We start from the raw sequence: 26,783 nt of genomic DNA on the forward strand, positions 1-26,783 counted from the left end.
CTCCAGAACCTAATACGCTTTCTGACTCATTGGTACACACAGTAATGAAGAATAAACAGGATCTAGAGGTGAAAATGGCTAAGTAAGACAAAAAGAAAATTTGTGATTCGTCGTCGTCTTCTTCGTCTTCTTCTCTAGATGGTGTCATAGCTAAGTTCGATGGCATCACTGAGTGTACCAGTCAAGCGTTGGAGGATATGGGGTTTCGTGACTGATCCTCGGGACAAGAGGAGAAGAGTAAATTCTTATTCATCTTTGAACCAGGACTGTCACAGCCCAATCAGCAAGAAAATCAAGAAGTCAGTGGCTAGTAAGCTCAAAGCAACTGGACGAAGCCGTTTACAAGAGTCCGAACGAGCGAAAGCGTTGACGGTTGCTGGGCTAGCGGCCGACGTGGAGTTCCCAGTGGTGACTATAAAGAGTCTAAAAAAGACTACAATGCCGTTGCTGAACTTCATACATACGCCGATGCTTTTACGAACGTTTTCCACGGACTCTAGATGTCAGAGTAATGAAATATGATAAAATTGCTCTCATATTTGTATATAGGATTGCAAACAGATACCTTCTCAAATCCTACTGACTATAATATTTTCAAGATCGAGCCATCAGCGGCCATTAAAGATCAAAGGTCCCGAGGCCATATGCCCATGACGCATGCAAATAGATACCTTCTCAGATCCTACTGACTATTCGAGATCGAGCCATCAGTGGCCATTAAAGATCAAAGATGCCGCAGCCGTGTGTTTGGACGGCCATGACGCACCCGGACGTTTGTCAGAGGGTAGGAGGGAGTTACTGTCTCCTGTGGCTGAACACAGTGCGTTAGAACCGGAGGGAAGAGAAAACCAAGTGTTTCTGGCTTTGTATGAGGAGGTTATTGATTTGATTAGTCAATTCAATAACCTTTCGTGGAGCACGGAGACACCTGCCAGCATGCTTCCCCCGGGGATTGACACGGTGTTTGGTTTGAAAGAGGATAAGAAAGTGTATGAATTACCTTGTTCTAGTCATGTAGGGTCCATTTTACCACACGTAAAATGCACGGATTGATGGAAGGATATGGATACCTCTTAGTAATCGTATGCAGCCTGAATGGTGGGAATTAGCATACTTTGGCTTGACTCCAGAAAACTTCAAACCTTTACAGGTAAGAAGAATTCCCATGTTTTATATACTTGTTGGTATAAGCTGGTTTCTTCCTATAAGAATATTGACCAAACGCTTCGGCTCTTACACAAGTAGTTAAAGTTAATCGAAAGCTTTGTTCCTTCGAAAGTATTATAGAACCATTCTTCTTAATGAAATCGGATGGGAACTTGAGTCGAAAGGAAGAGGTGAATGTCTTTCTTTCGCCTCTTAAGGTAGCCAAGCCTAAGTAGGGCACTTGTAACCTAAGATGCTATAGTCTAACAAGTGGTTATATTCGTAGCCTATTCCAGCCAGTCCGAGTCTACTGTTATTATCTTAGTTAATCTGAGTGGTAGTTCTTAGCTTAGACTGTCCAAACTAACTGGTTTGGTTATGCATGTGCTGGCTTGGACCAGCTAATGGTTGCGGTTTGGCTTTCGAACCTACAATTACTATCTTAGATTAGTCTGAGTGGTACAATTCTTAGCTTAGCCGGGTCCGCTTAGCCTAACTCATAGGTTAGATGGTTCCGACATACATGTCAGCTTAGCCTAACAGTGGGTTGATGACTTAACATGATCTGGTTGCTTGAACATGCCCTTACTATCTTAGGTTGGGCAAATTAGTAAGATTATAAGTATAGCCGAGGATAGACTAGTGCCTAGGCTACCCATTCGAAACACTTTTACCACCTCAGCCTAGAAGGTTGTGGTTGTAGCCTAGCATGGATAGCCCAAACTTTCTTGAATGACTTTACCCTAACCTAAGTCATTTAGTTTCTAGAATAAGCTAGTCTATACTAGCCTAGCCTAGCCTAGTTAAGTGTACATCTCGGATGGACTTAACCTACCCTAAGTGATGGAGGAGTTAGCCTAGCCTAATTGGAAGTGTTAACATAGCCTAACCTAACCAAACCAGAGTCCTAGCCTAATTGGAAGAGTTAACATAGCCTAACCTAACCAAACCAGGGTCCTAGCCTAATTGGAAGGGTTAACATAGCCTAACCTAACCAAGCCAGGGTCAACCTGGTCTTGCCAACTTAAAATAAGTTAGTCAATTCTTAATTGACTATACCTACTTAGACTAGTCCAAGTGGTTGTTGGCTAAGTTAACCTGAAATCTGCAAATGGGTCTCGTCCATACTGGTCTAGTTTCTATATTGAAGTCATGAACTTAACATAGAGGGTTTGAGCTTCAGTTGGCCAGAGCAAGGCATTAGAACCTCATCATATCTGGAAGGGGAAAGTGGGGAGTTTCCCATTCTTCAAGTGAGGTAAGGTGAAGTGACATTGGGTACAATTCTGGGCTAGGTTACTCGAGAATAGCACCATGATGGTTCCTGGCAATATAGGATTTCCCTTTGGAGGGTAGCATATTGAACATGTGCCTGTATATTGTAACAGGTCACCGCATAAGGTGTTTCGTGGTTGGGATCTTAGTTTTTACAAAAATACCGAGCTGTTTAATAGCTCTCTTAGGGCTGAGGGCTGCCCTGAAGGATTGGATATTTTTTTACGTGGCTAGGAACCAATTTGTCACCTAGCAACGGGACCTGCAGCTTATTGTGGGATCCGAACAGCACTATATCGATAAATTATTTTCTATCACCAGAAATAAGTTCTCTGATTCTGCGTTGGCCGAGATTGGAGTAGGACCTCAGACCACTGGTTTGGCAGATTAGTGCACAAACCAATCGTCCAGAGAGGAACTCGTATAATGGAAAAACCATGTAATAGCTGTCTCTGGTTTCACCCTTCGAGGAGCCTGAGGATTCCATTTGCGATACTGGGAACCACCTGGAGGTTAAGCAAGCTCTAGGTTCTACTTGTTCCGCCATGTCCCAAAAGGAAGGATGGGCTCCAGTAAGGAGGACCCAGGATGAGTGACTGATAAAGTTTATCATAGCACAATCATCGCTACCAGGTTCGTGTGGGGAAGAGGCACCACCGATAGGTAGAATTAATATCTCAAGGTCTGGAGGTTGACCAGTATCCCCTTTCGAACTAGTAGTTCTCAGTTTTTGGGGGTAGAGTGTCACCTCAGACGTAACATGACTCCAAAGGTCGTTAGCTCATATATACAGAATGACTCTTTGGCCGTGACTGCCTGTATAGTGGACATTTCTGTTCATTAAAGGCATTCGGTCAGTAGACAATGATCTGGTGGAGATGTTATCAGAACAGAGGGAAGAATATCTGTAATTACATGTTTACATGCATGGTGATATACATTGGACTGGTGATTGGGCATGTGAATATTGCTTCACACTGACTAATCTTCAGATGAATCAGGAGCAGTGAACTGGATGGGGCATATAAGAACTCAAATCTGATAAGTGAAAACATACTCTGTATCAGAGCAGCCTTGACGGACTACCACCAGGCACATACATCAGTCCTGTTACAGGAAATTGACCATGGAAGGGGGGTCTTCCTCTGACCTTGGTAGAGTGGGAGTACTCAATAACCAGAGTTTTGACGTAGACTCAAAAGTAGTCTGGAACATCAGTTCCAATTGGCCCCGGAATCCAAGATAATGAGTCAATGCAGCACTGGTCATGATGACAGATACATTTTTTAGTCATGCTCAGTACGGTGTGAGTATGTGTGAGGGACCTTCAGCAGGGCCGGCTTTGACTTGTCAAAGTACTCTATGGTTATAGAAAGAACTATGTCACCTAGAACATTAAGTTGATAGACGTAAAGGAACAGGCCAAACAGTGGCGATCGGTCAAGCCTACTCATTGTTTGTCAAGTTGTACCAATGTGGTTATACAGAAGAGAAGGTCATCAGAAGAATATGGGCCTTCTGGCATTTAAGAACATATCTGTTAAAATGATCGTGACGGTTGGTCTGTGACTGTATCTAAGCTCAAAATTGAGCAATTTTAAGGAGGTGTCTGTCTGTTCATTGAAATTTGAGAGTGGGCTCTTCGTTATGAAAACCACTTTCAATTTCCTGTATATATGTATAAGGTTGCCCAGAGGTCCTTGGACTCAATTTCCTTGGGTCCTTTGGTGGCTGCTCAACAAATGGTGTAACTCATCCAGTACCCCTGGCGGGTCAGGTGGTATCTTGTCTAAGATGATGGTATGAATGTGAAATGGCCTCTTTCCTTTTCAAATTTCTGTCTCCTTCTTTACTTCGGGCAGTAAGAGGAGAGTACCATCACAAGTTGGAACGGACAAGGTACAGGTGAGTGAAGTGGCCATACTGTTAGGGTTAGTATCAGTAAGATACCTATCAATAGCAGGACATTCCTCTCTTTAGCAAGGGGGAGAGGAATGATAACAAACCTACATGAGTGGATGAATTGGTTTGTTAGGGGAACAGATCTTATCTTCCTTGGACGCAATGAACTATGACATTGTGTAAAAATCCAGAAGTCTGACTCTATGATATTCGTATATGTTTTAGATTCGGAAATACTGGTCAGTTGTTTCGTAGAATTCTAGTATTCAGAAAACTGATCAAAGGTGGCAAACTCCCAGTTGGTTAATAGTACTTACCTCCCACCAAGAGTAAGTCTATCCTAATGTTAAGTCCGAAGGTTTTTTTCGTATATGAACAAATGACAAATTTGTAACTAAATTGTATTTTTCATAACTTACAAACCTGAGGTCTTAACATACAAAGGCCCACCTCTAACCACCCCTCTATCAACTAACCTGGGTTGGAAGAATAACTAGCGGGGTCACGAGTTAATGAGGGGGTATATGGGTGGCTCCACTTGTCTCGTGACTAAGCACAGATGCCAATAGTCCCTTGCGTACACAATTATTTTAAACTTTACTAGTTTCCAGCTGGCGCTGAGTATTTATCCTTATGTTAAGACCTCAGGTTTGTAAGTTATGAAAAATACAAATTAGTTAAAAATATTTTTTAGCCTCAAATAGTCTCAAATTCTGAAACACTTTTTTTTCACTGAAGAGAAATTTATTTGTATAGTAATGTATATTGTTCTCTTTCCTTTGTAGAACAGTTAGTTTGGCTGAACTAAGTTTACTTAAACCTATTAAGTTCACTGTTAAGAAGGCCAGTGAGCACCAAAATTTTTGTAGCACTCAATTGTAATCTTATCAATTTTTATATTCCCAATAGCAAAAGAAGTTGATGTGTAAAGTTATGTCGCGTGATGTCCTCCACTATCGCAAACTGACCGATGTTCCACTGGAGGATAAGGACAAGCCTAGGGACCCTGCACCAACTATTGACATGGAGAGCTTGGCAAAAGGTAGGGGGTTTTGGTATCCTGCATTGGTTGATAATAGTAGCTGATAGTTTGCTTCAATGTACATTAATGTATGGAAGGGTAATGTTTAATAGGTACTATAGTGGAATCACATCAACCGTGCATTTGATGTCTAGGCCAGTCCCTAACGACGCTCCTGATTGGCTGTTGATAAGCCAATCACAGGGCTGGAAACTCTCAACCTCTCTCGAGAGTTCACATGGGTAGGATCTACTCCTGAGGGATACATTTTTTAAAAGTATCCCTCAGGAGAGGTGGAACATACATCCTGCCTATGTAAATTCTCTCGAGAGACTGAGATTGACTTATCAACAGCTAATCAGGAGTGTCATAAGGGACTGGCCTAGACATCAAATGCACGGTTGATGTGAATCTACTATAGTGTTATATGATATTTAGTTTACCAGTGTTGTTTTGTTAATATAGGTTACTTTATCTTAGCATATGTTAGCATTACCCAGGAATTCTTGTAACACCTTTATGACTTTCCTTGAGGAGGATTCTCACCATCTATATCTTAGGTCTGAGAATTGGTATCTTGAATGGTTCCACTTTTCTAAGCCTTCAGGGTGTGCCTCATTATGCTCTTTGGTTTATGGAGTTTTACTGAATGTGTTGCAGTGCTTCTAATACTTCATCGCCCTTTCCCCTGTGATGTCTTATGCCCTTGCTGTGGTTTGAAAAGGAAATGACTTAGTGGTCTTTTATGCCATAGGTTTGTTCATCTGTGAATGACACTTTTCTATGATAAGTTTCTGGGGTTTCAGCGAAAGATAATCATTCTCTCCCCATCCTCTGCTGTTGCTCTATGCTTAGTTTTTTCACTTACATTGCTGATGTTAAGGCTGCCTACTGCCACTTTGCCTGGATATGCCCCAGTTGGTAGACCCTTGCTTCATGAATTGTTGAAACAGTGTAATTCTGCTTAGTAGAGTATGATTAGTCATTTGTATGTATTGGATGTGTTGCTGGCTGCCTCTGCTTCCATCACTCCTCCTGCAAGTCCACACGTTGCTACTATGTTGCCTCTAGTGTCACCGGTGGCTCTCATCTGCATCTTCCTCCATGTGTGATTTTCTTTTCAGAGCTGAAAAACTCTCTTATCATGACCTTGGCAGTAGTTCTGAACCCACTTTTCATCCCATAGGACCTGGTATGCCTACTTGTGCTGACTTTCTCCATGATTTTGGGCTCTGTCCTTTTATTCTCTTATTCTCTTTGGCGTGAAGAAAGTTCTGAGCCTCATTCTGTTGAGGCTGCAGTAAAAGTTCTTCACATAGTCAGTAGGGAAGTTCTAGAGGTTCTCCTCTTATGGTGTGCCTCTTCATTGTGCCCTGTGAGTGGGCCATAGGCTGATCATCTTTTCAGCTGTCCCATCAAGTAACAACACCCATGAAAGAGTATTCCTTTGCTCATTGGAGTTATCCAGGGCTGATTACCCTGGCTTGTAAACAAGCAGCTGTGTGCGTTTTTTTTTTTTAGTACTTCTGGGACCTAGTGGAGATCAGGTTTCAGTTTTGCGAATTCTGGTTTGTTTCCTTGATGTGTACCTGTTTGAATTTAGCAGTATTGTGGATAATGTTTGTGTTATAACTTTTACTTACAGAAAAGTTATATTTGTAGTAAGGACATGATATTTGATGTAATTAACTTTTTGAAATTTTTAATAGGAAATAACATGGTGATGCCTGTGTTCTTGGATGCTACAAATGCTCCCAGTGCAGTAGATATAAAATCACTCTCCAAGAAAAACATAAGAATCAAAGAGGAACCACTATCATCAGGTTTGTTTTCCCTTTAATTTTTTATATTATTATTATGTGATTAATGTTTTATATTTGTCAGTATATGTTAACATCTTAAAATTGAAATAATCATTTTTTATGTCTTTACATAGAAATTATGACAGAGGTGTTTGCTCATTGCATTAACCTGTTTTCACTCTCTCTCTCTCTCTCTCTCTCTCTCTCTCTCTCTCTCTCTCTCTCTCTCTCTCTCTCTCTCTCTCTCTCTCTCTCTCTCTCTCCACTATGTGCATAGATGGTCAGTTAAAATGTAGCTTATTGTCATCTCAGTTCTATAGCTTTTTTAGGAGCACATATGAGATGAATTAAAAATAATGGTTATTTATCAATGATGTTTTTACTTAATTACGTAGAATAGACATTTGTTTCACCACAAATCCATTACTTCTAGTTATCTCTTTCATGTGACGCAAATCATACAAAGATGCTTCTGCCCATTGTAAAGCAAAGATAACAAGTGTCAGTCAGCAGCAATGCACGTGCATGGTTGCATTCCAAAGGCTCCTGCTGGAGTTCCGGGGGTTCACATGCTCAAGTGCACATTCATTTTCTAATTGCTGCTCTCATTGATTTTAAGAGGGACTGAAGCATCTGTGATGATTTTGATATCGTATGATACAGGAGATACATGATCAAATCATTTTTTAAAGGCGAAAATCTGGGGGTTGCATGATATGCGAGGTCGCTTATTACATGAGCAATATACGTATAAGGTATTCGTTTTTCAATATACTATTTCTTCGGTAAAAGTAAATAATTAAAATTAAATTTTAAAAAGACTAATCAACAATCAAAAAACATTTTAAAAAGCATTTGGTGCTTCCAGTGAACCCTTTATGGGGATGTTTGTGTGTTTGTGGTTTGAAGCATGGTTGATGAACCGGAACAAAATTTTTTGAACATCTGGTTTGTAACCCAATGCGTTTGTGAGCTGAAGTACCGCTGTATATATATATATATATATGTGTGTGTGTTTGATGTTTGAATTATTTTAAATTAAACATTTATTTTACTATTTACCAGATAGAAAATGTCATATGTCTTAAGGAAAATTCATTGTGTGATAGTAGAAGTTGGGAATTCAGTTTTTCAAGTCCTCTACATTTTAGCTTCGTATTTAAGGATTTTCTTTTTCAGTTAATGATGGCTCCCAGAACAAAGAGCAGAATGATGGTGAAGTGACTGTCAATACAGGAAGTCAAGGTAATGAAATTTCAAGCAAAGGATGTTTTGATCTATTTTAATGTTGTTACACATAATGATATTTAGCATAGAAAATTTTGTTTATTCATTACATAGCTGTGATCCAATTTCCTGCTGGGATTATACAAGTAAACATCTTAATCTCTAAATAAAAAATTGACATTCTATTTTTCTAGTCTGGTAAATTTTTTTTTGTATTTGTAAGTTTGATTAAGCTTTTGGCAAGAAGAGAATAGGTAAAATTTGAGTGTTCAGGAAAAAGGAATTGATGAAATGTAATAAGTAAAGCAGAACAGCTGTGGTAAAATCTTTTGTAATGCCAAAAGTGAGATATGCATTGAAAATTGTAATCCCTTCATTGGGTGCACATCTTCAATGCCTTAAAGTACCATTGATAATGAAATGAACCTTGAATCACACTGAACTGAAACACTCTTTCTTTGCAGGTGTTGTGAAGTATGGAGGATCTCTTGTCGACATTGGAAAATTAATACAGCAATTAGAAAAATCTGAGAATGCTAGAAACAGCACAGAGGAGAAGCTGAGAGAGTTGCAGAAAGAACTAAGTATGAATTTCTTTCCAATACTGCACCTTAAAGCAGTTTGAACTCTAGCATAAAATTACTTAGTAACTTCAAAAGACATAAATTTTCTGAAAGTATTTTCATAGCAATTTGAACTCTATCATGAAGTTATGTAATGGAATTAAAATTTAATAAATTTCATAATAGACGTATTTTCATGAACTCTCACATATGATAATTAGAAATGAAATATTTTACAGTGGCCAGTAAAGACGAAGCTCGGAAATCTCACGAAAAGTGTCTGAAATTAAGTAAAGAAGTCAAAGCATCCAACTCTAGTCTCAAGACAATGGAAGAGGAGCTTCAGAAAGCCATTGTAAGTATTCATAACTGATTTTATTAATTTAGAAGGTATAAGTAATAGTAACTTATTATAATTACTTCTAATGTTGAATTGTTTGTCTTAATAGAATGGTAAAGCAGATTGTTGAACTAAAAGGTATAGATTTCCTGTGTAGCTCATTGAAATACTATTACTGATGTGATTTGCAATTAACAGGTAACTGCTGCTGTAATGGGAGTAATGGATTGCTTTTTTAACTCGTTCAGAAATATTGTTTGTTCATTTACGAAACAAACCTTTGGTCTTAACATTAGGATAATACTAGCACCACGCTTGAAACCGGTAGAATTAATTAAAAACTAGTGTGATCCAGGTACTATTGGCATCTGTACCAGGTCACAGGGTATTGTAGTTCCCAGAATGCCCTTGGCGTCCCGTGACTTATCAGTGACTTTCCCACCGCTTTTAAGATAAGACGTGATTACTTTCTATCTGTTTAAAGCCGGTTTAGTGTGCCCATTTAATTCATATTTTTCTTTTCCGGACCTGTTGGAACTTCTAATAGATGTACCAAGAGAGTTACCTCCATGGAACAACCCACTATATCCACCACACGTGGAGAGGTACCACCAGTTGGTGCAGTTCCTATCACTTTACGGGTGGAGACTGTCAAGTATCTCCTAAGAGCGGGAGGCTTTTCTCAGAAAGCAGCAACACAGGTGGCAGGAAATGTCAGAATGTCATCGGCAGCTGTGTACCAAGGAAAATGGTTGTGTACTGTGATTGGTGTCATAGAGGGAACTTGTCTTCACTCAGAACCACTATTTAACAGTTAGCGGACTTTCTGATATATCTCAGAACAGAAAGATATATGTCTGTATCTGCTGTAAAGGGATACAGGGCTGCTCTAGCTTCGGTTCTGCAGGTGGAAGGCGTGGACATTTCTTCTTCATGGGAAATGGCTATGTTAATGAAGAGTTTTGAGCAGTCCTGTTCCCCGAAGGAACTAAAAGCCCTAGATTCGGATTTGACCATGGCACTGAGCAGCCTTACAAAATCCCCATACGAGCCATTGCAACAGTCCACAGATAGAAGCTTGACCCTGAAGGCAGTCTTCCTATTAGCTCTAGCCTCAACCAAAAGGGTGGAGGAGCTGCAAGGTCTGTCATATGTGGTGAAGCATTCGAGAGGTTGGAAGTCTGTGGTTTTCGAGTTTGTCCCAGAAATCGTAGCCAAAACTCAAAACCCATCAGTAGTGGATGGCAGATTCGACTCCTTTTTGACACCTTCTCTGGTAGAATTTGTGGACAATGACCCTGAAGAAATGCTGCTATGCCCTGACAGAGTACTAAGAGCGTACTTAAGAAGAACGCGGCATCTCAAGCCGGGATGCCGAAGGCTGTTTGTGAGTACAGAATGGAACAAGAAGGAAGTGTCCAAGAACACAATATCGTTTTGGTAGAGAGAAACGATCAAGAATGCATACATGACAGGAGACAGAGGGTCAAATAGCCTGGAGAGACCTAGAGCTCATGACATCAGGGGCTTGAGTGCTTCTTTGGTGTTCAAGAAAAATATGTCTGTGGAGAGGATTTTGAAAGCTGGTATTTGGCGACGCCAAACAACTTTTACTTCCTTTTATTTAAAAGATGTTGCCCATAGATCCTTGGACACTTTCCTTGGGTTAAGTGGTGGCTGCCCAACAAGTGGTATTGCTCATCCAGTACCTTTGGCGGGTCAGTTAGTGTCTAGTCTAAGATGAAGGTATGAAAGTAGAATGAATGAGATGACTGGTTGTCTTTCTTTACTACTTTTCTAACTACTCCTTTACCTACGGGCAGTAAGAGGGAGAGTACCATCATGAGCTGGAGAGGACTAGATACATGTGAGGGTGACAGCCATACTGTAAAGATAATCTAGAGCATAGGATACTTTTCAGTAGCAACACACTTCTCTCAATAATGGGAAGAGAGTGGGGTGATAATAGATCCATGTACAGGGACTGGAGTTGCTTGTGAGAATGGATAGCTCTCCACCTTCCGTAATGCAATAAGCTATGGCATTGTATGAAACACCCAGAGAGGGAAACCAATAGATTCTCATATATCTTTGGTTCAAAGGTTATAGTCCATTGTCTAGAATACATCTATTCATAAATGGATAAAGGTGGCAAACTCCCAGTCGGTTATAGAGACTTACCTCCCACCAATAAGTAAGTCTATCCTAATGTTAAGACCAAAGGTATGTTTCATATATGAACAAATGACAAATTTTTAATCAATTTGTATTTTTCATAACTAACAAACCTGGGGTCTTAACATATATAAGGCCCACCTCGAACCACTCCTCTAACAGTCTAAACTGGGTTGGAAGAGTAACTTATAGGTCACGGGACGCGAAGGTCATTCTGGGAACTACAATACCCCGTGACCTGGTACAGATGCCAGTAGTCCCTGGATCACACAAGTTTTCTATTAATTCTACCAGTTTCCAGCTTGGCGCTAGTATTATCCTAATGTTAAAACCTCAGGTTTTTTAGTTATGAAAAATACAAATTGATTAAAAATTTGTTATATTGTGGTAATGACATTTTATGATGGAGGCCTTACATAGGTATACAGTGGTCACTCCGTATTCGCGGGGAATACACACACACACACACACACACCCGTGAATAGTTGGAACCCCTTTAAAAACACTGAAAACAGCCTATTTTGTTAGTTAAAACTGAAGAAAAACCCACTAAAAATGTTTATACTTGGTTTTTTTAATAGTTTTATCACAAAAAGTGCATCTTATGATGAAATTGATAAAAAAAAAACAAGAATTTGTGGATATTTCTCATAGAAAAATACCGCGAATAATGCGAGGAAACGTTCTTGATAGGAATTCGCGAATGTGTGAGGTTTTATAGCACTATCTAATGGCTGCTTTATTACTTTATTGAATGAATTTGCCCCATATTGTTTAGTAGAAGTCATTAGGGGCAGTGATCATATTTTTCTTGACTTGAAAAGTTGGTGTTATTAGATATTGTTATTGTTAATGTGTAATATTTACATTTATTGATAAGAGGAAGGCTTGCTAAAATAAAACGAATAAATTCTTTATATTTGAAAGATGGATAAGACTTGTAACAACACTACTAATAATGATAATAGGACAAGGTTTACAGGTTTCTAGACAGAGGGGAGGTTTATTTTGCAAAGTACAGTAAACATGGAAAAATATTTTTGCGTGGAAAGTGGAAATGAAGAGATTTCAGTATTGTCATTTATGTAAATTTTTTAAAGGGGGAGTTACAACATATGTTAGAAGCTTGGCAGAATTCACTTAACCTAAATTTCAGGATGTTTTAAAGTCACTGACAAGGTTGTAAGAGTGGAAGTACGTACTTAAAAGGTTGACGGAGTGAGCAGTAATAGTTAGGGCTACTAGTAAAGCTGCATAATGGTGAATGCTGTGTAATCTCATGGATCATTTTGATGGTGGATGAATGAAAGTTTCCAGTAGAAAGAACAACTTATAAGTATGCTTGCTGTACCTTGTTAGTTGTATGGAAATGACAGAAGGTTTACCATGTAAGTTGTGTGGCAAGTTTGAGATGGAAGGAAAAACAGTTTATGTGATACAATACAATTGTAAAGGAGACTCAGGATACAGTTATACAATATTGAGGTTGTTGAAGATGAAGGGTGAAGATACCAGCTCATTAAAAAGCAAGTGGAACAGGCGTAAGAATACATGCTAGTAAGTAGGAAAGGTAGGGAGGCATAACAATAGCGAAATAGCGGAGGCCCAAGAGTGCATCAAGGTATTGACATAAATACATGAAGTTGCTGATGATAAAGCCACCAAAGCTGGAAGTATTATAACTACGTAGATAGGATGTGTGTTCTGCCATTAGCTTTTTACCATCTCTGTAAAACCCATGACCATAATAAATGGGAGGCTTTGTGAAATCATGAATCTGATAATATAAATTGAAACATTAAACCAATTGTCAGTTGTGTTGGTGATCATTTGAAACAGAATATAAGAATAATAATGATTTTTATCCCATTTTCAAACTGGTCTTTCATTTTTGACATAGGGATACTGGGTATTTACCATACTTAACAAATAACAAGTTGGCTACTTGATCCAACCAACTGCAGTCAATAAAATCTAGGTCTGTGAGTCCCAGCCAGGCCTTTGTTCATATGCGGCATGCCTTTTGTGTACTAGATTTTCATCTCCCCCTACAGGCTGCTATTATGAGAGTGCAAAGTAATGTTTGCAATTAAACCTGGTTTATGTAACTGAACTGCATCAGTATGTTCAAGAGCTGAAGTGCCAATGGCATTTTTAGCATGAAAAAGTTCACACCAAAAGCTATTGGAAACAAATTTCTGAAAGAAATTTTGTCTGAATTACATTATAAAAGTTTAATTTCTACAATAACATCCAATATATTTATTATTGAAAAACTCTTATGACCATCTGTATAAGAGTTTGATAACTCGTCTGGTGAAGCTTTTTACTCTTGCCTTTTTACTTAAACTTTCATATATATAAGAATATTTTCTTTGCTATCAGTTGCCTTGGCAATAACAGGGAATCAGAGGGGAAAAAATGCTTGTACAGTATATTCCAGTCATTGCATTCATTGTGGTAGTACTTGCTTCTATTTCCGATTTTTATAAATATTTTAAAACTCCATTACCCCCTAAGAGCCAGGCTAAAAAAAAAAAAAAAATAAATAAATAAAAATATACAGCACCCCAGGCTGCATATGTTGGCCAGTTTAAGAAAAAAACACATCAATGGGAAGAGGAAGACATGCAAGTTTTTTAAAAAATTCTCCCTACCTTCCACAGAAAGATGAGAAATACTATTTGCAACCCATTGTGGGGCCTCGTTTTTTTTACAAGACAATCATAAATTTTACCAAGTTATACATGTTTTTCCTAATGAATAATTTTTATTTTGTAAAATTATAATTAAAGCTCGCACAATATCAAAACAGTTAAGAACTAAAATAAGTAACAGATTCTGAGTGTACTTGTAAAATATTTACATAAATTTACCGAGATGAAAGATGCAGTACCTTTTTTGGATTATACATGATTTTTCTAATATTTCTTTGCCCATTTCTTTGCAAAATTACAATTATAACTGACATACTATCATAAAAGATAAAGAACTAAAAGAACTAAAACCAACAGCCAACCCTTGGTATATTTATGAGCAAATAAATAAAAAGATGTCATGGGAGGAAGAGAAACAATATGTGGCCTCTAAGTCGAGATTACAACTAACTAATGAGCCGCCTACTTCGTTGATCTGAGCCAGTCTAAAAGTTCCCATTAGCAAATTTATGGGCTATAGAAGTAAGGGAACCTCTCTCCTACCTGATTTCCCCCAAATCAATGGTGCCGTAATATTAATACTCGCCATGAGTGAATCTGTCCACCACCCAAAACCAGTTATTGCGACTAATATGATGGTATCTGTCCATTAAGGGTTAAGTATTACCATTACCAAATTTTGTTTTGTTAAATTTATTCACAGGAAGGGTCCTTGTTTACTTAAGAGTATATACAACCCTGGTAGGGTGCACTTTTTCTCTCTCATATTGTATCTGTAGTTATTGAACAATATTAGATATTGTTTGCACTGGTATTTATTTGTTTACTGTACTTTTTTCACTTCCTTTTTCATACTTTACAGTATAAGCTAAAGCTAAGTGGAAAATTGTCATAATATGAAGTTTTTTGTGTACTTCCATTTTTTTGTAGATACTATAATGATTTATAATTGTCGTCAGTTTTACCAATTAGACCTTTTGGACTCATTTGTCAGGTTAAATTAGCTGCAATCTTCATTTCAAAAGTATAATTCTCATTGCAGAGCTTTGTTTAGCCTTTGCTGAATCTTTGCATTGATAGTCTATTTTATTAGTTTTGAGAGCAATCTGAGTGTCTGCCTAAATATATTTCTTTCTTGAACAGGAGGACAATAATGTGTATCAAAAAGCCCTGAATCAAATCAAGACTGTGATAAAACCTCTGGTAGCCGGAGTTGATCTGGACGATGAGGACATCCCAATAAAAGTGAAAGTGGAGCCCAAGGAAAATGGGACTGTTGAGTGATATGCAAACAGCATAGCTGTAACACGGTGCAAAGATAGCATGGACAATTTTTTATTTAAATAGTTCAAAATGAATAATATTTTAGTGAGTAGAGATTTATTGAAACCTGTTGCAAGGTGTGTGACTCTTATCCAGTGCAAAAGAGTAATATTTCTATATTTATTTCGGTATAAATAGAGAAACAGGGAATATTGAGTGGTGGAATGCTGTGTAACAAACTGAAGTTGTAATACCAAGTTGCACCAAACCATAATGCAGGGGAATTTCATTACAGTACTTATGATTTTCAAATGCAGTAGCACTTAGAAGCTCAGGGTATTGTTAGTGTTTGTTGTTGTAGATTTTGTGTACCATTGTTTCATTTGATACTGTCTCTTGATATCTTCTCTCAAAAGGAATTACATTGGTATACGTAATTAAGTACAATGTGATTATATTCAGATTGTTTTTGTTTATTCATGTATTTGTGACACAATATTTCAGTAACATTTATCCTGTGTATAAGTGATTGAAAAGTGAATTAATTTAATGTTATTTCACTCAACAGTGTACAGTAATACGTGACAATTTTGTAACATATATCCTCAAATTATATTTTCATTTGGCTATGCAATAAATCATGACAAAAAATTATTGAATTTTAGTTGTTTGTAGGTTTGTCCACTGCTATATGTGTGTGTTCCGTATGTTATTGTTCTGAGGTGATGTCTTGATTGCCTCTTTATTTTTTATGGAATGCTAATGATTGTATTTATTAGAGAGTATGAGTAGTGCTTGATATTCAGTTTCTAAATTGAGCATCTAAGTGCTAATATGATGCCCATCCCTTCCACTCAAAAGTTGTGTTGAACACGAGAATGGGTGCAGTTGCTCCAGGGAAATGTAGAAAGATGATTGATATGTAGCATTAGTACTTAGTATAAGTAATTGAATATATTTGATCTTCATTTTTCAGACAAAAATATATTGATATTTTTTACTGTTCATTGTATTATTACCCTATATGAATGCCTTCTTTCATGAAAAATGTGTATAAAGTACTTGTTTTATGCTCAAAAGGTAGTTGTATGTTGTAATATTATTTGATTTTGTACAGAAATGTAATTCCTTTATAGTTTTCATTTTTACATTTTATATTCGTGCATGAACACTAGGCAAAAATTTATATGAACATTAATTTCTAACTTTACTGTAGTACCTGGCTTGTTGGAAATAATTATTTGTATTGTGAAAGTTGAAAACAGTTGCAGCCCACATGTTCACATGAATGTGTATGAAAAAATGGGAGAAAAAAAATTCAGGGATGACTGAACATACATACTTTAGAAAAAATCATGTATTGGCAGAAATTAAATGCTTTGGTCAAAGAATAAGTGATGTAATGAATTTGCGCATTCGTAGAGCCAATTATATTAGAGTTGTAGAGGATAGAAATATTCAAGTTTTCTCCACTATTAAAGTTTTTGCATAATATATCTTTTTGATAAGCACCTTTGCATTCTTGACGTACTCTTACAACATCCGTGGTACATCAGATAACATTCATTATTAACTCCAATTCCTCGTGATGTTGCATCTTCCATAGACCAACAACCTCCCTTTCCATAGTTATCAAAGTCAGTTCAGGTCTATTTGATGTTTGTAAGGCATGATGCAACTTGATAAAACTAAGCTTTTGATTCATAAACTGCCCCATAATAGCCTTCCCCTATAAATAAATTTTGATGGTAGTAAAACTTACTGTTCGTAAATTTACTTTCAATTTACTTTCAATCAGGAATTAAGGCCTCTCCTTAATTTTGGCTAAGGTATTTAATTTGTTAATGGTTCAATATTTAATAAGAGGCCCTGACTTTGCTAATTGGATGCTTCTTATATAAAGCATACATAACTGATAGGCTTTACCAAAGCATTGTGCTTGGGTCTAATTAATTTGTAAATGCACTTGTGTTATACATCAAAGTGCATTTATATTTAAGTTGCGTCATTTATTTATGACCACAAGAGTAGGCTTCATGAGACGAGCAAAAAAGCATTTACTGAAGGTATCAACTTAACCATTTTTAACTGTACACATAAGATAGTGTGTAGACGTGGTGGTGAGGGTTCAGCAAAAACATCCATTATATAGTGATTTGCTAATTGTAAGTTACTTACCATTGGGAAATCACTATAATGGATGTATAACCTAAATACTACTTTACCATAGCATTGCATTTGCGTGAGTCAGTTAATAATTTGTATTTGCTCACACATCAGTATGTCAACTGTAGGATGCTACTAGTCATGGATGAGGATGAAACGAGTCTAGTTCAAATCTTTATGAAGGCACGAGAACTGATGGGATTAAAACTAATATATACTACTGCAAGGTGGTAATAGCTGACGTGGATTATGTAAAGTATGATTACCTGAATGAAGGAAAGGTTCCAATTTCTATGGGAACGGGATCCAATAGAGAGCAGGGTGTAAGTCCTGAAAGTATGGATTAAGTGAACGTTTAAGTGAGAATGAAAGTAAAACAAGGAAGCTGATTTCAGACTATGAATTAAAGATGTAAGAAAGCAAAGTAGGGGAAGAACAGATATACAAGATAAGGGGAGATATTGTACTAAGAACAGATGAGGATTAGGTCTTGGAACTGGTAGTGGCTTGAAGGTTTTTGTTGAACCCTCACCACCACGTCTACACACTATCTTATGTGTACAGTTAGAAATGGTCAAGTTGATACCTTAAGTAAATGCAAAAAAAAAAAAAAAAAAAAAAAACAGAAACATGGTGCATTAATGTATTTTTTGCTCGTCTCATGAAGCCTACTCTTGTGGTCATAAATAAGTGACACAACTTAATCTCCTGAAAAAAATAGTTATATAAATATAAATGCATTTTGATGTATAACACAAGTGCATTTACAAATTAATTAGACCCAAGCACAATGCTTTGGTAAAGCCTATCAGTTATGTATCCTTTATATAAGAAGCATCCAAATAGAAAAGTCAGGACCTCTTATTAAATATTGACAAATATTAGGGGAGGAAAGCCATTTTTGGGAAGTGTCTGGGCCGAAACCTAGTAGTTTGATAAAGTTTATGTTGTTATAAAATCATCAACTCTACAAATGAATGAATGAATGATGGGAAGTTTTCTGGCATCCTGACATTGAAGGTCATTGACGCCGTCAACTCGACAAAGAGAGACCAGACTATGGGAAAGGAGTCTGAGGATTTGTAGACAAGAAGCACGGAGTTGAAAGCAAATTTTATTTTATATACTATGGAAGTTGTAAGATAGCATTTTGATTGAGACAGTATGAGAAAACGAAAGATGGGTTGATGGGTTAGAAAAACTAACGCAAGAGGTTTATGAGTGCAATATGGGGGAAGTTGTATTTGGTATACACGAACCTAGATAGAACTTATAAGAGAAGTGGTAAAGATGTAATGTTGAAAGCAATTATAATAGAAAAGAAGCATCTGTTAGAATATAAAGTTTCAGACAAAGTTTTATGCATACTATAGCTTTCTTGACATCTTGAAGGATGTATTGTTGTGATAATTCAGAGAGGGACATTGCAACGGGAAGCTATAGGACAAAAACTGATAGTGGGTGGAATGTAGACTTGATGAATTGCACGATACATTATTGATTAGAGGCAGTAAAGAACTAATGGGACTGGGTATCTGCAGAAAAAGGTTAAATTATATGTAAGTAATTGTGTGGTTATGAGAGTGAATGGCAACTTCAGAGGATTAAGCAGAATGTTAATATGGATTGTGAAGGAAGAAATAGTTCATTCGTACAGGTATTTGGTAACAAATGGGTGAAGCAAGAATGGTGGTAGAGTGCATGTGGAAGATATGAAAGAGAATTAGTAGTAACTTTAGAAGCCAAGATGGTCAAAATCCAAAATGCCAAACACTCGCTGTTTTGTAAACCATTTACAGCAGACTTAGGAATGCTAGACATAACTACTGAAGAACGTGATAGCTACCAAATGCTGTACACACTGGCCAGGAGCAATACCAATATTGGAAGCAACCTCACTGGTTTGGCATACTTTAATCTGTAACTTCTGATGGAGGACCAGCCTTCACCTCTCGGATACAGACTGCCCTTGCCAGATTAATTGAGTAAAAAACCCAGCACACCTCACTAAATCAGAGCTGCCTTTGCCACCAAATGCAGTTAGGAAGTCGCAACTGGCCTGGGTCCTCCTTGGCCCCCCCCCAAGACCATTACAAAGGAAGAAGACAATCCCTCTCTTGTCAAAATGGTATTCATCTAAATGCCTTGTGTTCCAGGCAAGTTCGTCCTTCCTGAAGGTGACTTGTAACCTGAAGAAGAGCTCTCAAGAATTGCAGGGTTGTCAGAAAGTAACAACCTTGCACGGAATCCTACTGGGAAACAAAGAAGCAGAGCTCACTGAGAATCTCCATGCGTCTACTTCATATTCCTATGTAACGATGCACCAATCCATCTCTAATGACTTCATACAGGAGCCCATACCTGCCTCAGAGTCAAGAAAAAGCAGTAAAGTTCCAATTTCATGTGGCTGTGTCTTCATTGACAAGCCAATGCCAGCCTACTTGGAAGTCATCGCAGCGCCCCCATCACCATACTCAAGTCCTGGTATGAAGCCCATCCCCTACAAAAAACTGATCTGTAGCAAATGCATTTCTTGTAAACAATAACCCAGTACCTTATCCATCATGAAAAGCATCTACCAGGTAAGGATATGGAATGGTTCTACATTTTATGTTGTATTTGTAAATGCAAATACAATGTATTTGCAAATGCAAATATAAAGTTCATCTTCATTTTTATGATATTCTATTATGATAGCATAAATTAAACCAGTACCTTGTCAGCATACTCAAATGCATCTACCTAATAAACATGTACGTATTTAGATTGGCTGCATATTTTGTTTTAATTCAAGTTATCTTTGTACATTCCAGCATATAACTGTAACATGTCCATAGTACCATATCACCTCTGATGAATGAATTAGTCTCGCTGTCAATACAGTGGAAAAGGAGTGAATTTTCCGGCTGCAATGCCTGGTCAAAAAAGGTAATGCTTCGCCTTTCTCTCTCTTATCATGCCTCTTTTGAACCCCTTTGTGATGCGTTCACTTCATAGTTGTATGTGCTCCATGCGCTGACCCAGTGTTTATGGTTCTGCCTAAATATCAAAGTAATACGTACTATGTATTACAGTATTTGACACTAGTACATAGTGCTTATACATTTATTTCATATCTGCAAAGTAAAAATCTTGTATAAGATCTTTTAATTGTGTTATACTCATGCAATCATTCCAATTTTTTAAACAGGGCTGTGATGAGTCTTGTTGGGTCTTGTGTTGTCCTTATGGTGGTCAGTTCGGATGTATGTCTGAAACAAGAAATTGCCACAAGAATCATCTGCAGTGTGAAATTCATCGTCGTTCCAGTAAGGTGCTATTATGTTTTATATTAAAACTTTGCAAGTTCTTATCATTCTTACCACACTTCCCGACCACCTTAGGGCTTATTCTTAGCTACCTAACCATCTTGATGGGCTGAGAACCTTTCAGTTATAAGATAATGAGTATCAATATCCTCAGTCATCAAGGTTAGGAGTAATTTACAATTTCTGACTGCATCCCTGGCTACACATTCACAGGCATTCTTTATTGATTAAACAGGGGTTCCCAATTGGGGCAATTGTAGTCATCTTCATAACTTCATTTCGTTGTGGATCATAAAATGCGAGTGATTGTTATATGAGCAAAACAATCAACAAAAGCGTAAGACGATAAATAGGTATAGGTATGTTTTAAACTTTGTGAGATCATGATAAACTGTATTAAAATAAGATTTATTAAGTGGTTAAAATAATGAGATAGTTTCCTTGTTTTTTTTTTGTAAATGTCTGATTTACTTATTATTTTTTGTCTTCTTTTGTAAAACTACAACTTTTTGACACAACTGTACAATAATAAAATTTCCACTTATTTTTTACACAACTGCACAATAATAAAATTTCCACATATTTTTACACAACTGCACAATAATGAAATTTCTTGTTAGTTTTCCTTACAATTTGTCTGTATAGTTATATCTAATGTATAAAGTCAGACATAATTCACTTGAAGTTTGCACATTCTGCTTAACATCCATCGTGTTCTAATGGACCAGTAAATACAGGTGGTAGGTACAGGCTTGTTTATTACACCAATTCTCAGTGGTCCTTCTGATGTGTGAGTGGCTCTCCAGTCTGAAGTGTGTTAGTGTTCGTCTGGTTTATGGTGCTCGTGTATCTGTAGGGGATGACATGCCATCAGCGCACCTCATGCACAGTACACTGTAGCCATTACCTAGGTCCTTTGCAGCGTCCCTTCAGGCCCTAGCTGCAACCCCTTTCATTCCTTGTACTGCCATTCACATTCTTTCTCTCATCTTACTTCCACCCTCTTCTAATAATTGTTTCATATTACAACTGCCGTTGTAACCTTTTACTCTCTATTTTTCTTTCAGTGCTAATACTCTTATAGGTCCCAGCAGTTGTCCATCGACCTCAATTGTATATTCTATTCTATCTCGTTAATCTGTAGGTTTTTTCTAGGGGATTCACTATTCCTGTTCTGGCCAAGACCCAGATTTATAGGTTTCTAAGCCTTCATTCTTTTTGAGTCAAGTGAACATCCGTGAGAAACAGCTAGTTGTCGATATTGAGTCTAAATTTAAGGTTTGTCCCTTGTCTTCAATGAAATCTTCAGATCCCGTAGCTTTTCTTTGTCATTTATGTTTGGCCCAACACTTTGATAGAGGCTCTTCATAGATACTTTAGCTTTTCTTTGGCATATAATTACATGAAGTGGTTGAAGGGCATTTTTCTACGGGTGAATATACTTTCTTCAATGGTCCAAGTAACGTGCAGAGAGTACTGATTGCAATGCCATCTTGCTGTACAGTACGAATACGTATCACATATCCACAAGATCTGAAGGGGGTTGTGCTCTTGGTGTATATCTGCTTAATTATTGGGAGCTGGCATCTATATTGACAGTGTCAAAGATGATCTCTTTGAAGTATCCACAGATATATTAATAAATAGAGATTTCACCCCCAGGGATACAATGTTTCCCTGAGTCGTTAGCCCCTAGAGCCTCCACGGAAATTCATTAGGTGATCAAATGCATGAGAGAGAGGGTACATAAAGTGTCAAGATAGAATTCAGTTTCTTGGCTAATGTCAACATGGGGTACGGCTCTGGGGTATCAGTCATATGGATTTTGACATTCCTATGTGCATATTATATATATTTAAAGACAGAAAGGTTGAGGCATCTGAAATGCTAAAGATTCAGAAGGAATAAGAATAATGAGAAAACAGCCAGAGTAGTATTTCGTGTTTATTGCCCAAATTTTTGGGATATTTTGTCCCATCATCAGGGTTGTAAGACAATCCAAAGTACGTATAATTATACTTAAAAAAATATTTTCAGTGAAAACATTTATGAATGTTAAAATAAATATGAAAAAATTTAAATAAATTTAAAATCATTCAAATACTAGAAAATGAAAATTGGAAATTATATCAGGAGATATTCTAGTACCTAACTCTGATGGAGCTAAAAGTTGAGGGATGTGTTCGTTTTGAGAGATAGGGCGTCGACGTAGGATACATACAAAAGAGTAGAAGAAGAACCCTGACTGTTTAGTGAAGGAACTGAAGCTCCGTGATCATTAATGAATGCAGAATGGAGAGAGTAGTCATGGGGTGCTTGGTCAAGAATGTGATGGATCATGCACGTATCCACGTTCATAATCATCTTGCACCGTAAGAATGTGGTGGCCCAGATGTTTTCAATCCTTTATACGTAAGCTTTATACTTAAGTTTCTTTGGTGCGTCCCTTCAGTCCCTAACTGCATCTACTTTTATTCCTTATGCTGTACCTCCTTTCATATTCTGTCTTCCCTCTTACGTTCCAGACTCTTCTAACAATCGTATCATAGTGCAACTGCGAGGGTTTCCTCCTGTTACACCTTTCAAATCTCTTATTCTCCATTTTTATTTCATAGCTGAATGACCTCATGGGTCCCAGTGCTTGGCCTCCAGCCTAAAGTGTATATTCTATCTAACTGATGTTTTCAATGTTTTTCCTATGCATGGGCCTACTTGGAATTCTATTTATTCGCCAGTAGCGTTCACCAGTGTCGATGAGGACGTGATTGTCCGTCTTCTCCAATGTTTTCTTGTTCGTGTCGTCCTGGTTCCCAATTAGATTCTTTGAGGAGTTCATCCGTGGGGAGTCACTGGTCTTCTCAGTGCCCTCTCAGTCTCTTCTCATCTTCTCATTGGTACCTAAAGCAAAAAAGAAAAGTTATTTCGAAAGCACAGAAAAGGCAATATAGCCTCAACAGCGGAGAAATTGCTATAATGTTTTCATTCTACACATACGGGAGCGGGGCGGGGGGCGGGATTTAGGGTGTGCAGGGCCTTAGGCCAGTGGCCGGTGATCTTAGTGTTCTTTTTGTTTTTTTATTGGCAAGCAAAAGTGGGACCTTACATTTTTTAGACATATTTAAAACATTATTTAATATATTATATATATATTAATCCATTATTATTACTGTTGTTATTATTTTTATTTAATTAATTTTTATGCATTTATAATTATTATTAATTTTTTTGCTGAGGTGCAGAGCCCTAGAACATGGACTGCTCGCCCCCTCCCCCCTAAATCCGCCACTGTACACATAATGAATATATATATATATATATATATATATATATATATATATATATATATATATATAATGTGTGTTTTTATGAACGTTTTTTGACTTACAAAATCCTTGGCCATTAAGTAACATAATATAGTTTGTTTTTCCCGGCATTTATTAATTGACTAAAACTGTGTTGTTTATTGCCGATAGTTAGGTAAATTCGTGGAGAATTAACACCAACAATTAAAACCGCTGTAATATGCTCAGCTTACCCTGTTGCCGTAGCGGGTCGTCATAAATCTCGGCTACTGTGGACCTTGGTGCTTGAATGTGCTTCATTTTCTCTGTGTAGAGTTCATTTTCGAACAGAAGTTTACGTTACGTAGCTATGTAACGTAATTTAGCTCAGTTCTGTCCTAACTCAATATTCTCTCTCTCTCTCTCTCTCTCTCTCTCTCTCTCTCTCTCTCTCTCTCTCTCTCCTCTCTCCAAAAGAAATCAAGTGAATGCGTCGAGGCATACTTCCCTGAAGTATGGCTGTTGTGAAGGATAACTTTTAATAAATATATACCCTGAATATTAATAGGAGAAATAGTTTAGCATTAAATAAATAAATGTAAAACTTAAAAACTAAATTTTGTTTTGCTCTAGTGTTAGGACTAGAGTCACTTTGTCTCATATATCTGGGGGCAAGTCTCTGAAATACAGTCCATTCTCTCCTCCCTCATTTGGCTCCGCACACTGAACTGAGAGACAGTCTCCTCCTCAGCCTGGTCACTATCGCCGGCACGTAAATGACGTCGAAACTCCTCGTCTTGCGCGTGTCGGATTTCGCCACCGACGTCCGCCGTTGTCTGTGGGTCAGCTCTCCCGAGAATGGCAGCGGCAAAGGTGGTGACGGGGAAGAGGAGAGATCGGCGACACCTTCTGCTGCTGGGTCCTGGCCGTGACCCTCGACCTCGCTGAAGAGTTCGTAGTAGGCTGGGGGAGGGGCTTCGCCACTCATGACGTCATCGTAAGACGGAGGTTTTTCTCTCTTGACCTTCTTGTTGGAATGGTACATCTGCGGGACGATAAACAAGATTGGATTCTTTCAGATACAGAGGTCAAAGAAGAAGAAGAGAAAGGGAAGGCAGGCTTAACCGAACTCCAGGGTTAGTCTAATAATAGACCTTTCTTACCTTTCTTCCTCTCCCAACTGTAAGAGGAAGAAAGGCGAGAAAGGTCTCTTCCTTTCCTTGGAATCAAGGAAAACAAAATCAGGAAAAGTTTCTGGGCTTGTGAGTATAAGGAAAGACACATTACATAAATATTTTTTATATATATAAATTGAAGTTGAAGAGGTTGGAAAATCAGATAGGCACAGTTAGTCGGTGGTCACAAGTAAAGAACATTCCACCTCTTTTTGCTCTTATTTTTTTTATTACTAGTCATAAACCATGATTTCCTTTCGAGTAGTATTTGGTAAGAAAACGTCAAAAAAGCTAAAAGTCAAGATCTATAGCACAGTGATAAGACCAGTGTTAATGTATGGATCGGAAATTATGGGCTCTAAGAAGAAAAGAGGAAGAAGTAAAACTTGAGAGAACAGAGTTAAGAATGCTGAGGTGGATTAATGGAGAGAAGAGGTTTGGTGGAGGATTATTCCTTTGATAGAAGCCAGTGGAGGACTAGGCGCGTCAGGCAACTGACCCCTTAATAATGTAGGTATAACGGTGGGAAAGATTTTCTTTCGATGTGAAAAATAATTTTTTTTCAAAATAAAAATATATATTTGCTGTTATCATCCTACTAGTTTGGAATTTTGCTCTCTCTCTCTCTCTCTCTCTCTCTCTCTCTTCTCTCTCTCTCTCTCTCTCTCTCCTCTCTCTGTGTGTGTGTGTGTGTGTGTGTGAAACTCCAGAAGATTCTTGATATGAGTTTTCCATGTTGGTCTTTTCGTAAGCTATACTTTTACCTCAGATGACTTTTAAGGTCCTTCAAATATACTAAGTTTAAGGTCTTCTCTAACCGGTTGAAGGTGTTCTTTGTCCATCCAGTTACTGATTTCACCTGTTTCTGTGGTACTACGTTTTATAATAATACTTTTGTAATATACTCGCGTACTACAAACCTCAATAAACCAGGTACGACAACTAGTTATTCAGAATTCGCCAGTGGCATTACCTTTTGTTATAATACTTTTATTACATACTTTCCTACTACATACCTACGTTTTGTAATAATACTTTTATTACACACTTTCCTACTACAAACCACAATAAACCAAGTACAAAAACTAGGTGTTCAGAATTCGATGCAGTGGCACTACGTTGTCATAATACTCTTGTAATATAATTGCTTACTACAAGCCACGATCGTGCAATGTCACTACGTTTTGTAATAATACTCGTGTAATATAATTGCTTACTACAAGCCACGATCGTGCAGTGTCACTACGTTTTGTAATAATACACGTGTAATATAATTGCGTACTACAAGCCACGAAAAATTGTTAATCAGAATTCGTCCAGTTGGTAGAAAGCGGTAAGACAAATGTAGGCTGAACACGTTGTGCATAACAGCCGAACGGCGCAGTCCATACGTAAGTTTAAATGAAAATATTCAACTTAAGCACCAGAGATGTCTCCAGAGTTTACCAGAGCCGGAGCGGTCAGTGGAATAGAAAGAATTCG

General features: G+C 37.7%; 1 protein-coding gene and 1 long non-coding RNA gene across 2 annotated transcripts in view; one reads left to right on the forward strand and one right to left on the reverse strand.

Annotated features, from left to right (window-relative positions):
- The window catches only part of LOC135218386 (cell division cycle and apoptosis regulator protein 1-like), a 184,240-nt gene extending 167,867 nt beyond the window's left edge, over nucleotides 1-16,373 (forward strand). The window contains exons 16-21 of the mRNA XM_064254676.1: nucleotides 5,233-5,365; nucleotides 7,054-7,167; nucleotides 8,326-8,391; nucleotides 8,838-8,957; nucleotides 9,176-9,291; nucleotides 15,252-16,373. Coding sequence (XP_064110746.1) covers nucleotides 5,233-5,365; nucleotides 7,054-7,167; nucleotides 8,326-8,391; nucleotides 8,838-8,957; nucleotides 9,176-9,291; nucleotides 15,252-15,392 — 690 coding nt within the window. The 3' untranslated portion in view covers nucleotides 15,393-16,373. The remainder of the gene's footprint in view (nucleotides 1-5,232; nucleotides 5,366-7,053; nucleotides 7,168-8,325; nucleotides 8,392-8,837; nucleotides 8,958-9,175; nucleotides 9,292-15,251) is intronic.
- Nucleotides 16,374-21,265: 4,892 nt separating this feature from the next.
- Nucleotides 21,266-26,783, reverse strand: part of LOC135218544 (uncharacterized) — a 17,387-nt gene continuing 11,869 nt past the window's right edge. The window contains exons 2-3 of the long non-coding RNA XR_010315354.1: nucleotides 24,381-25,171; nucleotides 21,266-23,743 (exon numbers count right to left, since the gene is read on the reverse strand). This is a non-coding gene — a long non-coding RNA (uncharacterized LOC135218544). The remainder of the gene's footprint in view (nucleotides 23,744-24,380; nucleotides 25,172-26,783) is intronic.

This window comes from Macrobrachium nipponense, chromosome 9 (genome assembly GCF_015104395.2).
Source record: "Macrobrachium nipponense isolate FS-2020 chromosome 9, ASM1510439v2, whole genome shotgun sequence".
Taxonomy (NCBI): Eukaryota; Metazoa; Arthropoda; class Malacostraca; order Decapoda; family Palaemonidae; genus Macrobrachium; species Macrobrachium nipponense.